General features: G+C 24.8%; 1 protein-coding gene across 3 annotated transcripts; it reads right to left on the bottom strand.

Moving 5' to 3' along the window:
• Positions 1-1412: 1412 nt before the first annotated feature.
• On the bottom strand, positions 1413-14316 carry LOC149511647 (uncharacterized). Of its 3 annotated transcripts, none has more exons than XM_089754633.1 (6): positions 13431-14199; positions 13137-13355; positions 4675-4965; positions 3706-3777; positions 1800-3073; positions 1413-1700 (listed from the first exon to the last, which is right to left on the bottom strand). In XM_089754633.1, exons 1-5 carry the CDS (start codon positions 14053-14055, stop codon positions 1809-1811), a joined length of 2472 nt encoding a protein of 823 aa, XP_089610759.1. In that variant the 5' UTR covers positions 14056-14199; the 3' UTR covers positions 1413-1700; positions 1800-1808. The 3 variants fall into 3 exon arrangements, with proteins under 3 accessions (XP_089610759.1, XP_089610760.1, XP_089610761.1); XM_089754634.1 differs by having other exon boundaries at positions 1420-1716; positions 13431-14316; XM_089754635.1 differs by having other exon boundaries at positions 1564-1700; positions 1800-2398.
• Between the last annotated feature and the right edge of the window lie 1798 nt (positions 14317-16114).

Below are 16114 nucleotides of genomic sequence, written 5' to 3'. Positions count from 1 at the left end.
TTGAACCACAGTAAATTTTGCCTCTTGCGTGTGATTAATTTTGTGTTGATCTCATTATGGAATTTGTTTCTGAGTGGTATCGGAGTCAGGTTGCCAACATCTCCTCATGCCCGGGCATAAAAGATTTCTTCTATAGCCCGATGTGTGAAATAGAGAGATTGTTAAGGTTATCCCACATTGATTGTTGCCAACATCTCTTTGTGAGCTAGGCATGGAAGTTCTCTTTTACGACTTGATGTGTGAAAAAGGAGATTGTTGAGGTTATCCCACATCAATTGTGGAAGGGGATTTGTTGTTGTAGATTGTGTTTGTAAGATTAGAGACATGCAAGAGAATATGTTGCAACAAGGCATTAGTTGCATGTGGACTCAATTGGGTAAAGTTGATTTGGCTGCACATGAGTACTAACCATATTGTTTGAATCTAGTGGAGTCAGCATTGATTCAACCATGTGTAGTTGGGATTTCTTGAAGGTCAATGTTGTGGTAGAATTTGTGTCAAGGTAGAGATTTGTTAGATATTGACTCAAATTCTAATTGGAAATCAGTTTGAATTTGGTGAAATTCTATTAGTTAAAGAATTACTTGATCATTAAGAATAAATATTCTTAATAGGGTAAGAGTTCTTAGTAAATAGAAATTCTTAGTGATCAATTAATGGAGCTTTATAAATATAAAGTAAGTATTAACTTTTAGAATTATGAAATATAGAGTTATAAGATCTTCATATGGGAGATAGGTCTGTAAGGATGCAAAAAATAGTTTGTTTGGGAAAACACCGGTTGCATGGGATAAAAGATATTCCATAAGTTATATGCTATGGAGCATGAAAATTAGGATTGTTTCAGGGGCTCAAGATTAGTGTTTATTTATGGTGTTTTATACTCTTTGTAATCTCTATGTTTTTTTTAAATGGATTTCTCTTTCATATGTGGATGTAGGCAATTAAGCCGAATCATGTTAAATTTTGCCTCTTGCGTGTGATTTGTTTTGTGGTGATCTCATTGGGAATTTGTTTCTGCTTAAAAATATCCCAACTCACACCTTCTTCTATTTATTTGCAACATTTCCTCAACTCACCAAAGAACCCATTTACAGGCAGTTTTGTGAAATCATCGGTTATCCACTGATTCTGCTAATAAATTTGTTGTATTTTGACAATGAGCTAAGCATCAGTCAAAATGCTGTCACCTGTGGGCTAAGTACTTGGGAATCAGTCTGAATATTTTAAAAGGGAGAGACATATAAGAGTAAGCTTGTATATAGAATAATGTTGAATAAAACTATCATTAGTTCGAAGAAAAACAGGGGATTATCATATTCTATCAGATCTTTGGAAAGCTGTAATTGAACTGCAAATGATTGTTTTGCTTGGTTTAAAAGATTTGAAAAAAATGAAAAAAAAAAATATTTAAAATTTGAAGTTAGTGCTCATTAACTTTATTGAAGATAACAATGTGCAAAAGAAGTTGCATATCATTGTTATAGGGAAGCACTGTAGAATTTATGGAGTAATATTACAGCAGAAACTAGTCACTATAATCCAACAAACTGGAAACAGTAACCTCAAACACAACGATGTTTAACGTATAACAATATAGGATATCCTGCCGGACTTGAAAAATCTCCGTTCTTGAATTCTTATCAAGAATGTCCCATTTGCCAATCTGTTAGAAATAGGCCTCCCTTGGAGTATCCTTACTGCAACACATAAAATCTGGTCATAATTGTTAAAACTTGTTAAAGAAATTAAGATAAAAAAAAAAGCAGATATTTTTTGTTAGAAATATCGAAACTCACCTAAGAGTATTAGTTGTGTTGTTTTCTTCCTTGTCTTCTTCGGGTTTTCCCTGTAACATATTTTTGCAGAACTCTCTCAATGATCCTAATGAACCACCATGGTTTTCCAGTTGTAAATACAATGTATCCCATGCTCAGTCCCAGCACCAATCCGCATCCATAACCCATCAATATAGAAAATTTCCAATTCAATTCTCTTGTGGTATCATCATCTTCATCAAACTTTATTGGATGAGTTTCCGAATTCTGATCATCATCACATTTTTTTGATAAAGGAAGTCCACATAAACCCAAGTTCCCAATGTAGGAATCATTTGAGAAAGTACCAAACTGATTGCCTTGAGGAATCTGTCCCACAAAATGATTCTGAGATAGGTTTAATACCTCTAAGAATATCATATTCACTAGTTCTTGAGGAATTCTTCCTTGGAGCTTGTTTGACGAGAGATCTAATGATTCAAGTGCTGACAAATTCCCTAACACTGATGGGATAGAACCTGTTAAACTATTGTGAGAGAGGTTGAGGACTAAAAGGGAATGAAGTTCTCCAAGTACTTCAGGAATTTGTCCAGCGAATCGATTACTTGAAAAGTCTATTGCTGTGAAAGTGGTTAAGATGTCAATGAATTGTAACTCCAACCCTTTCGTCGTAATCAATACTGAGTTATCATAAAAACGATCTTCATCATATAAATCTATCATGTACTCTGCTTTCCTTTTGTTCGAATCTCTTATAGCATGCAAATTTTCGAAAAATTTCATTGGTAAGTAGCCAATGAAATCATTATGGGAGAGATCAATGATCCGCAAATGAGAGAACGAAGATGTAACTTCAAAATTGTCTATCCGACCATAGAATCTATTAGATCGCAAGACAAGAGTTTCTATATCCAAAATTCCTAACCAATGGGGAAAAGTGTCATTTAAGTTGTTGTTTGCTAGATCTAAAAGTTTCAAGTCTCTACAATTAACCCAAGATCGTGGTAGTGACCCTTTCAGCTGGTTGCTATTCAGGTTAAAATTTCTTAATGAACAACCTTCAGAAAAATTTCCTGGTATTGTACCATGAAAATTATTCATCTGTAACTCCAAGTCTACAAGGGAAAAGCTTAAGTTTCCAAGACATTGTGGAATAGTTCCAACGAGATTATTCTTAAACAAGCTGAGACCTTGAAGTGACCTCACATTGCAAATTGAGGAAGGGATGTCTCCAACTAAATTATTATCGGAAACCATGAACCATCTCAATGAAGGTGGTGGAGATGGAAGTCGTCCTAGGAGCAAATTTGAACAAGATTATGAGTTTGAAGATTCTAATTTAAAAGAGGTTTGCTCCGAAAAATGTAAATAAAATATTGTGATCTTTTTTCTTTAGCAAGAAAAATAACTCTTTTACATTCCCTTGTAGATTTGGAACTTTTTCCATGATACCCAGGCCAATTATTTTTTTTTTATTTGAAATTGTTAGAATTGAATTCGGTAAATCTGATAAGTGAAATTAATAATTTAACAATCTATCAACAGCTTACATAGGTATAAGTTAAATTAGAAAATTATAGTTGAGGATAAAACTATGAAAAGCAATTACTTCACTAATTATTTACATTATGTATTCTATGTCAAAATTTAATCTAACAGAAAGGAAAGCTCTAATAAGAAATGTTTAAAATACTTTCTAGGGACAAATAATTTTCTCTTACATGTACTAAATTTTTATTAATGACTTGAGTTGTGTTAAAGAAAACTTCTAATAAAGTCATATTTATATTAATTTGCTCTTTCAATATCACACAATTAGTACTATAATTTTGAAATCTAAATCCTTATTTTCAAATTCAGACGTAATTGAAAGAATTTCTGACATGTGGAAACCTGATAAAAAAAAGGAATGGAGATGATACTATACCTGTGAAATTGTTAGAGGGAAGAAACAGTACACCAAGAAAACTCATGTTTCCAATAATTGGTGGAATTTCACCTGGAAAACGAGTTTAAATCATCCATTATAGGTTAAAATTTTCCTACGAGAAAGTACTGCAACAAATAAATAAATAAATAATTAATTAAGAAGGCCATTTTTCAATCGAGCACTTGTGAGAAAAGAGGTGTTCTAATCTTCTTAATTTCCATTTATTTTTGCATTATAATTTTTGAAAATCCTAGTTATAGCTCAAAAGGAGAAATCAAAATTTCCTAACAATGGCTAGTATGGCATTTTTCAAATATGTAGCATTGAATATCCAAAAGACTTAAGTTGAATTAGTTTTCAAAAAGCCTTTGGTTATTGTAAATAAACAAAAGTTCTTGTTTCCTTTTTAAAGCAAAATGAATTTTTTAGCTTTTTCATTTTTTGTTTTAGTAAGTAATAGTTACTTTTGAACATATAAAAGAAAAATTTTCCAATCCAAGTGACCAAACATAAGCACGATGAAAAGATAAAGCTTTATTAGATATTTTATTTTATTTTATTTTTTGCTAACGCATAACATAAATAGTATAGCAAAATGATACATAAATTGAGCACAAGGCTTACCCTAATTACTTCGTATAATCATTTTTTTAAAAAATAATATTTAACAAATTTGAAATTCAAATTCTAACATGTGAATTATTTTTTACTCTTACCAAACTATGACCACTTTGTATTAAAAAAAAATACACTAGTTCACACTAGCAAGCTTCAAAAACTTTAGACAAAGTATCTCAAAGTGATAAACAAGTTCAAAGTGGCCAAAAGATCACAGCCACAAACTAAATGTTTAATTTATAAAAGAATATTTGAATTCAAGTTTTTGTTATACATAAAATTTTAGATGAAAATTGAAATTAAAAACAAAAATGTAAGCATTATTATAAGAATGAATTAATGTTTTACCTTGGAAGTTGTTATGGTCGAGAGCCAACTCCGTAAGCCAAGTTAAATTCCGGATTTCTACCGGCACAGTCCCCTTCAATTGATTGTAGGACAAATATAGGTATTGTAACTCTTTGCACTTGAATAAACTTGTCGGAATTCTTCCGGAAAATTGATTCTGACTCAAGTCAAGCGATTGTAATTCAGAAAGGTGATTAAACATATCTGATGAGAGATGACCTGAGAAGTTGTTTTTCCCTAGCTGAATTACTTGCAATGTAGAAATGTTGAAGATTGAGGAAGGAATGGAACCTGAAAACATATTATTATTCAAACTTAATTAGTTTTTGTAAGGTAGATAGATAGTAGATCATACTCTAGCTAACAGAAATTAATTGAATGTCTATTAATGAACAATCAAGGCACAATGTTATTTAGAAGCATTAATTTAACATTGCTATTTAGATTCAATCAATATATAGTTGATTTTATATATGTTGAGGAAAAATGACAAACCTTGAGCATTCATGTAATACTAGTTTATTCTACACATACATTGCACATGGATGAAATAATACTTTGATATCATTATTTAAAATATCATCCATATATAAAAGTGTGAACTCTAAAAGTATTAAAAGTGAACGACATAAATACCTCTATGAATTTTAAGAAATAATAAATTTACCTTTAAATTTCTAGCATTTTTTATTTATTTAATAAAGATTATTTGTCATTAAATATATAACTTTTATTAGTTAGTTATTTAAATTAAATCTAAAAGTGTTAAATATGAATAACATAAATATCCTTATAAATTTTAAAAATTAACACATTTATATTTCAATTTTTAGCATTATTTATTTATTTAATAATGATTATTTGACATTAAATATATAGCTTTTTATTCATTACTTATTTAAATTTAAATCAATTAAAAATTATAAAATTTATATCAAATTAAACTACATTAAAAATTTATTTGTAGGATATGGTGGATCTATTGTCCAAAATTAACTCAAATTAACTCTCATATTTATTTTTAGAATTCTTTTTTGTTAAATTTCATAAGTAATAATTCAATCAAATTCATATAAAATACATTTCTCATCCTATAGCCTATGATATACTATGAGTTCGTGATTTTGAGCGAAATATAGACAAATCTTTTCTTTATTTCTCAATTACTAATTGTTTTAGTCTAAATTATTAGACCATAATGTGTATGCCATCAAAACATTTAAACTTTATCTCAAGTAAAGCATATAATTTTTCATTTTTAAGATACAATCTAATTTACTCTTTATCTTTTTTAATGGTTTATATGATGAGTCCTTAAATATATTTATATTTTTTATTTATTTAATTTAGATTAATTAAAATTAAAGTTCATATAAAATTATAAATTAAATTATCAAAAAATTATTAAAAAAAGAGTAATACATGTATTATGGTAAGTTTATATGTTTTTTTTTTTATGATAAATATACATTTATATGTTTGATGATTGCAATGGTTGATTATAATATTTCTAATCACTCTATGCAATCACACCTTAACATTATAATGCTTAAATGAATCTTTACTTTATGAACATAATCTCATGTACTCTTGAATTGTCACTAAACTTAGTTTTTATTTCATCGTTTATAGATTGATTCTATACTACACCCAAATTAATTTCGGTCTATCCTTATTTTTTATACGTAATTTCAAATATTTAGTACTTAAAAAAAAATTTATGAAACCAAATACAATATTGGTAAGAAACATTAATATTGAAGAAAGAAATTATTTAATATATAGATAGTTAAGTTTTTTTTATTTCCATAAGTGGGTTAAGAAATTAACCCATCACTCACTTTTTTTTTTCAATTAGTTTTTTTTTTAATATACTCTAAAACCTAAAAAGTATATATCATGCTGCTAACTTCATTTGTGAAATTTAAAAATAATATTATCAATATATTTCATTATTTTTTCTTGAAAAATATGAATTTATTATTTTCAATTAATAATACTCTAACATATTTTTGTGTTTTGATAGTAAAAAATATTGATTAATTGTGTGTGTTTTGTTGAATGATCAAAGCATTGTTAGTTCTCTAACTAATTATTATATTCTTTGAAACATTAATGTTATAGTTCATTTCATTTTATTTGTTTATATACTTAGGTCATATTTGATATACAAAATTATGAGAATATAGGATAAGATAATATTATGAATAGGATTAGATTAAATAATATCATCAAAATTTGTGTTTGATGTATGCAAGGATTATGATAAGATAATTTATTTATTTGTCAAAATTATCCTTCCTCAAAATTTATATAATTTAAATTATTGATATAATTTTTAAAGGTATAATTGGACATGCAAGTTTAATCCCATGGATTAAATATAATCCTCTTCATTTTTGGAGGATTGAATAATCCTATGCCAAGAGGATATTAATTCTCCTCATAATCCATATCCCTCTCCTTAGATACAAATAAAATATAATATAAAATGATTATCATCTTATTCTATTAATAATTCTAGCATCAAACATGGCCTTAAAGTATATAATTATTGATTTGAATTCTTATCATGAAAGTATCCATTTAATAATTATTTGTACTCTTATGAGTGTGTTTATTATACATAAATACAAATATCATCTATGATATATGCATAAAAAAATGTGAACTACAAACAATATTAAAAATGATTTTTTAATTTGGTAGACTCCTATTAATAATACACTACATGCCAATCATGCATATTTAAATAATTCTTCAATTCATAAAGAATGGAAGACTTATAATTGAACTCATTAGTCACATTATAAAAAATTTGAAGTATGAGGTTCTGGAATAAAACATATCTATTTATATAGTCTTGCAATTAAGATAAAAAATTAACTCAATTGATAAAATAACATTATATATATATGTATATATACAAAAACAAGATAAATGAATCAATTAATATTTCATATAGATCCTCAAATTACTAAATTAGTCTTTTTATTATTCAGTTGGTCAATATATCATAATATATATGAAAATGATTAAAAAATGTATTAGATTATAGATGATATCATGACCTTAAATTTTTTTAATTAATGTGTAAAAAGTGCCCTATTTGGAATTGAGCCAACTTTACTATAAATAGTTATTTAAATTTTATCTAAAATTTAGAAAACTGACAAACATGTGCATATTTTAGATTTTATAGCTTACTTTGAATGGGACATTTTATAATTAAGAAGATGTTTCATATATATCTATATTATATATAATATGTGATAATTTACTAAATTATCTCTACTTATTTCTATTTAATTTTTTTAGCAAATTAAAATATTGTCTACTTTTTATTTAGTTTCTTGTTAAAATAGTTTTTCTTGGTTAAGTCATTCATGCCCCACTTAAAGTAAGCAATACGACTAGAAGATTTAAAATAATTTTTTTACAAATGAATATTTTAATGTTTGTAATACATTACGTCTATTAATATGTTTTACACAATTAAATTAACTATAGAGGATTTAGTGTTAAATAAATTGTAACATGATAGTAAATGTATACTATTCCCTCTGTCTTATTTTCTTTGTCCATTTTTTTAGGATGTCCCAAAATTATGTCTTATTTTCTGTTTTAAATATCTATACTCTTACATTTTATATTTTAAATTATTTTTATGATTTTTTTTTTTACTTTTTAACATTAAAAATCATAAAACTTTAATTTTATAAAAAATTAATTTTAATATTAAATATATTAAAGTTAAAATATTTTTCTTAAACTATGTAAAAATCACCACAAGACAAACAAATAAAGGTAGAAAGAGTCATATAGTAGCAAAATTATTGATAATGATAGTTTAGACAATACCAATAATAACTTTATATTAAATCAATGATAACTATATATTAAATTATGGATAACTTATTAGTAAATTATTAATAACATAATAGTAAATAAATAATAATTTAATAGTACATAATTGGTAAGATAGATGTATGTCAGGGATAACATAATAATAAATACATAATAATATAATAGTAAATAACAAATAACTTAATAGTAAATTATTTATACATAATTGTAAATACATAAAAATAAACTAGTAAATTAAGGATAGTTTAATAAAAATAAGTGATAACTTAATAGTAAATCAATGATAACTTAGTAATAAATTAATAATAAGTTAATAGTAAATAAGATTCAATTTAATACTTTCTCCATCCTAGTATAATTATCACATTTTTATTTTTGTTGGTCAATTTTTTTTAACTTTAATCACTTATTATTTTATATTTATTATTGATAAAAAATCTGAAAAAATACATATTTTAAAAACTTTAAATGAAGTGGTTTCTAAATATATGTTTTATAAAATTAAATTTATTAAAATATTTAAAATAATAAATGTCAAAATTAAAAAAATTTAACAAAAGAAAGTTAATTGGGATAGATAAAGAGAGTAATAATTAATTGACAAATTTAACAGTAAATCATAAACAACTTAATAATAAGTTAATGATAATTTAGTAGTAAATAATTTAGAACTTAGTAATAATTAATAATTAATAATTAAAAATAAATCAATATAACTTAATAGTAATCATTGATAAATTAATAGTTAATCAGTGATAATTTAGTATAGTAAATTAGTGATAACTTAATAGTATATCAATAATAATTTAATAGTAAATAATTGATAACTTAGTAGTAAATTAATAATAACATAATAATAAATGCATAATAATTTAATAGTAAATCAATATAACATAATTGTAAATGCATAATAGCATAGTTGTAAATTAATGATAACTCAATAAAAAATAAATGATAATTTAATAGTTAATTATTGATAATTTAGTAGTAAATCAAGGAAAACTTAGTAATAAGTTACTAATAACTTAATAGTAAATCTATTTTAGTTTAATAGTAATTAAATGATAAACTTAGCAGTAAATCACAAATAACTTAGCAATAAATCAATGATAATTTAATAGTTAATCACTAAAACTTATTAGCAAATCAATGATGACATGGTAGCAAATGCATAATAGTATATAGTAAATTGTTGATAATTTAATAGTAAATTATTGATAATTTAGTAGTAAATCACTAATAATGTCATCGTAAATCATTGATAACATAGCTGTAAATTAGTGATAATTTAGTTATAAATTAATGATAATTTAATTGTAAATTAGTTAATTATTAATAACTTCATACTAAATCATCAAAAACTTCATAATAAATTAGTAATAACTTTATAATAAATTATCTATAACTTAATAGTAAATTATCAATAATTTAGTAGTAAATTGTTTATAATTTAATAGTAAATCATCTATAACTTAGTGATAAATTAATGATAATTTAGTTGTAAATCAGTGATAAGATAGTAATATGTAATTGATAACTTATTGTTTAATTAGTGATAACATTTTTTTATATATGAAGTTACCAGTTATTGAACCCTGGTAACTAGAAAGAACAAAGCTAGAACTTTCATCATTAGGAACTATAATAAACCTTCCATGAACCTATTCATTAAAAATATTTAGTAAAAAAATTCTAAATTATGAATGAAACAATGATGTTATTATATAAAAAGGAAATTATTTCATATATTGTAATTTATTGATAAATTAATAGTAAATCATAAATAACTTAGTAGTAATTCAATTGATAACTTAGTAGTAAATAATTGATAACTTAATAGCTAATTGTTAAATTGTTAGTAATAGATCAATGGTAATTAGTAAATGCATAATAATATAATAGTAAATCATTGAATTTAGTAGTAAATCACTTATAATTTAGTTGTATATCAATGATAATTTAGTAGTAAATTAATTAATCATTGATAATTTTGTAGTAAATATTTCATAACTTAATAGTAAATCTTTGATAATTTAATAATAAATTACTGATAATATAGTAATAAATCCACGATAACTTAGTTATCAATCGATGATAAGTTTTTTTATACTTGAACTTTTTAAGGATTAAACTCTAGTTACTAGCGAGAGTGAAGTCAAAACTTAGTAATAAATTAGTTATAATAATAAATCAATGTTAACTTAGTCGAATTTATTGATAATTTAATGATAATTCAGTTATAATTTAATTATAAATTAGTGATAACAATAAATTAATGATAACTTATAATAAATCAATTTCAGCTTAGTAGTAAAATATGAATCACTTAATACTAAATTATTCATATTTTAATAGTAAATTAGTGATATAATTTAGTAGTAAATCATCGATAATATATATAGTAAATCATTACTAACTTAGTAAATTTTTTTGTTTTTGTTTTGGTTGAATATTGATATAGAGGTATATATATTTTTTAATTTGTGTAACATATTTTATTTATTTAAAAATATATATTTATTGCCATTTAATACTAAGGTATTGAATTACAAATATTTGTGGATATTGTACACATATATAAATAATTAAAACAATATTCATGTACCAATTACTATAATAACATAGTTTTATTGAAAAAAAATCAATTTCTGAAGTAAAAATTTGGAACGAATTTATCTAAATTTTATGTCATTGATTGTCTACTTGATAATAAATTAATAGTAACTAGATTAACGCTATATTTTTACTAAAAATAAATTCTTGTGTTATGTGGTAGGTTTTATAACACTGGCAGCAACTATAAAAAAATTATTGGCTTTAAAGATATTTTTAAAATGAAAGAAAGAAATAATGAGTTTAAACTTATTAGATAATACTATAGGAAAAATATCTAAAAGTTATTTTATCAAGTACATAATATTTTAAATCAAAATATATGATTTAATAACATTAATAATAATATGAATTCTATAAATTATACTTTTATAACAATATCAATTAAATGATAAATTTTTTGTATGACTTATACTAAATATATAATTAAGTGTTCGTTGAATAAAGAAATTACTCCATTTTAATTAAAAAAGAGTTCAAATATTAAAACTATATTCATTATCAATTTTAAAGTCTAAGATTTAAAACATAGTTTACCTTCAAAATATAATAATATCTTTTGATATTTATCTAAAATAGGTCATATCTTATTAATTTTAGAATTATTATATTTCATTATTTAACAAACAATAATAATATTGAACCAAAGTTAATTGAGAAAAATATTTCAATATTTAAAGAACAATATAAAAAAACTATTTGATTATGATAAGATATACCTTTAAGTAAAATGTGTTATTTAAACTCTTATTATAACATATTTTATTAAGTTATGCATATTTAGTGGCTTTTTAAGAAATCAATAGTCGATATTAAAAGTAGTTTTAGTTAATATCTCTTGTAAATGTATAAATAAACATCATTGATGAAAATGGTTCTTGATTGCTTCAAATCCTTTTTTTTAGAATATGTTTATAAATTAATATTTTTTAATTAGTAAAATTCATGTAAGTATGTATTTTTTAATATAAAATGAAACTACAAAATGATTTATATTTCATAAATAAGTACATATCAAAAACAAAAGTAAGTGATCATGAAAAAGAAAATATTATATATTTACTTTATTTCAAGCAACAAAAACTTTATAAGAATATGGTTTCAAATCAAAATAAATAATTTAAAATTTCAATAGCAAATAGATGAAAAGCAAGAGTTTAAATGAGTTCATCAATAATCGATTACTTTAAAAAAATTTTTAATTGAAAATAAAAATTCACTACAAAAAAAGTTAAAAGAAAAAGCTCAAGAAAAAGCATAAAATAGAGAAGAAAGGAAAGTAAAAAATCCGATTTGATTGTGATAGAAGATATTCTCTAAAAAAATTAAAAAAAAAAGAAAAATATATAAAAAATGAATGAAAATGATGAAATAAAATCAAAAGACTTAAAAGAAAAGTTCTAAAAAAAAGTCAAAATAGAGAAAGGTTAAATATTTATTCTTTATTGGAATTTTAATTTAAAATTTTTGTTATATTTATTTTTTTCAAACTTAAATTTATATTTTCAATTTAATTTAGTATGATGATGGTTATTTCAATTTTATTATTATAAAAGTATTAAAATTATTTTAAAATATTAGAATTATAATTTGGTTAACAATTACGTGCATAGCACATGAAAAAAAACTAGTATATATAATTATACATATCACTTTTACATCATCTTGATATAATGAAATGTGGACTTTCTTTAATATTTGATACTATAGCGAAAATATATAAAATACATGCAAAATAATGATTCATGGTTAGTAAAGAAATTAAAGCATATGTCAAATCCCAAATGGTATGACGAAAGTTAATTAATTACATAGAAAATTTCGAATAAAATTCACGAAATTTTGAATTAAAATTTCTAAACCGAATCTGAAATTCAAAATTCGGATCTATGAAAAAGTTCATACAAATTTCCAATTAATCACGTATTCCATATTAATTAGTTTTGATTTTAGTTTGTAAACCATGGCCAAGTTTAGCGTACCTTCAAGGTTGTTCATACTGAGATACAACTCCCTGAGCATAGTCAAATTTCCAATTTCTTCAGGTACACTTCCGTTCAAAGAGTTGTTCGATAAGTACAAAATTTCCAACTCCTTGCAATTGGATAAACTGGCTGGAATTCTACCGGAAAACTGGTTCGAAACCAAACCTAGCTGCCGTAATTTAGGAAGGTGATCAAATATATCCGAAGGAAGATGACCTGAGATGAGATTATTAGTGTTGCAATCAATATTTTGCAATGAAGATTATATGAAAAGATTGGCAAGTATGGAACCTGAAAGGCGATTATAATCCAAATATAACCATTGCAAATTAGAAATATTTCCAATTGCTTTAGAAATCTGCCCTTCAAGACTATTGTTATATAGGACCAACTTCTCTAGCTTTGACAAATCGCCCAAAGAAGATGGGATAACACCAGTGAAGTTGTTACCGTACAGAAACAAGTTTTGAAGTTCAGGGAAGGAGCCAAACCATGATGGGATTTCTCCACTGAAGCTGTTGCTACCAATATCTATTAATTTCAACCGACGCAAATTGACCAATTCGATTGGTAATGAAGCATGAAAACTGTTATTTCTAATGTTGAGCGAAGTAAGAAAAGACAGATTTCCCAAGATTGGTGGGATGGTTCCTGTGAGACTCATGCTAATAAGATTTAGAGCAGTGACTCTGCGGTGCTTGGATCCACAACTGACACCAATCCAATTGCAGACAGAGGTAGCAGCGGACCAGTTGGTTGCCAAAACATTTTGAGGGTCTCGAGTGACATGGGCTTTCAGGGCAAGGAGAGCCAATCGATCAGTGGTGATGTTGGGTGATTCCATCGAAAAACTAGGCACAAAATTATGCAAGAGCATCACAACCATGAGAGGGAGGATGAACCGAGTGTCTTCCATCGGTATATGCTTGGGTTATGAGGCAAATTAAGAGAAAGAAAAGAACAATTAAGTTTGGTGAATCATAGTGTTGATTGTTCATTATTTAATACTAATACATTCCACATGTTTTGTTTGTCAAAGGCTATTTTGATGGTACCTTAATTTCAACCTGATTTGGAAACTTTTAAAAATGACAACGATAATCCGGGACCCTCTGTCTTCAATTTTCATCAAGTTATCTCAATTGGAATCAAAGCAAGCTTAGTTGAACTTGAAATTGGATGGAGTATCTATTGGATCACTTAAATGGATTTTTTGTTTCTGCGGTGTTTGTTTGACGTGTCTTTTTCATAACTAGACATCATTGCAGTGGAAAATCTGTACAATATTTCTGCAATGTCGAAAATTTATCCTGTGTTCACACTTCTATCTTGTCAAACAAGAACAAAAGTCTGATTTGAAAGGACCTTACCTTGAAGTCTTCTTTCCAAAAGTAAGAAAATGAGGGACACGGGTAAGACGAGACGAGGCGAGGGCCAAGGCATGGCCATGGTGACCCTTATTGACGCTTTTCTCCAAGGGTCAAGATTGGAACCCAACTGGATACCACTTGTAAGACGTAGACAGTAACAGAGGCAACGAAGTGATACCACTAACAAATTGGAATAAAGAATAGGACTGCAATTTATATTGGGTTGGTGGATTTTTTTTTTTTAATTTCAAAATAGGTTTATGTGTTTGTCATGTGCAGGAGCGGTGGGTAAGCTAAACCAGGGGGGCCTCCCCCCAAGATTTTGAAAAATCTCTTTAAAACTTTTATATTTATATATTATATATATTAAATAAAATTAACTGGCCCCTTTAAATTAAAAGATTAAAATATATTTATTTATTTTACTTACCAATTATTTTTTTATAAATGTTTAAAATTAAATGATTTGTCACAAATATTAAATTATAATTATGCGAATTTAAAAAAAAAACTTAATTGAACTTTTAAAATTTTAATTTACACTTTCTATTAATGAACAAATAAATTTAATTTTTTTCTTCGATCCACTTATTGGTTGTCAATATTGAAAGAGAGATTATTGAAATATTTAATTGAAATTCAATTCTTTAAAGTTTTTTTTTTTTAAATGTCACTCACAATTTTAAATATAATTATTTATTTGATATATTTTGCTTCTTTGTACTTTTGTTTATAAATTGATAAATTTATGATTTTATAAACTTGTGATTTTTTATTAATATATTACTTGCATATATGTTTTATGTTAGTTAAATAACATAACTCAAATGAAATATTATATATATATAAAATATTAAACTTTTAGTTAAATATAAAAATTCGTTACTGGTCATGTGTTCATTTATTAATTAATAATTTAATTTTTTTTTATAAATATACTCAAATAGACACATGCTAACCATTTAAACCTATTTTTTAAAACAGGTTTCAAAATTTTACTAACAGTGAATTGGATAATTGTTATCAAAATATTATCATTACTATATATAAAAGTATATAAAAACTCTAAAAATGAAAAAAGAGAACTATTTATATACACATCAAACAATTGATAATGTATTAAATTAATTATTTTTCCTTAAATAATGATTTTCATATTGAATGAAATATTGGTTAATTTTTATTTATGTTAGCTCAAGTATAATCAATAATTTAAGAGAAAGGATGAATTGAACTGTATCTAAATTCTTTTCAAAGTTAAATTTTAACAAATATAATTGGGAAAAAGATAGTATAAAAAATATTAAAAAAATTAAAGCATAAATGAATTTGAAATTAAATAGAGGATAAAGCATATAAAATTTAAATATAATAATTTATAGAGGTTTAGTCTTTAAGACACATGCATTCTTTTTCTTGACTTTTTTTGCCAAAAAGTTTAATTCGCTATTATATTTGAATATTTACGACTTACCTTTTCTAAGCTAAGATAAAATTTTTACAATTAACATAGCAAAAAAAAAAAATCTCTTCAATTTCCAACAAGTGTTCTCATTGAAAAATTCTCTTCATTTTCCATCAAGTTAGCCCAATAGGAATCAGAGC

The sequence above is a fragment of the Durio zibethinus genome, chromosome 25 (genome assembly GCF_047325235.1).
Source record: "Durio zibethinus cultivar Kanyao isolate XHJ-2024 chromosome 25, ASM4732523v1, whole genome shotgun sequence".
NCBI classification, from domain to species: Eukaryota; Viridiplantae; Streptophyta; class Magnoliopsida; order Malvales; family Malvaceae; genus Durio; species Durio zibethinus.
Note: the sequence above shows the minus strand (reverse complement) of the source record. Positions and strands in the feature narration are given on the sequence as shown.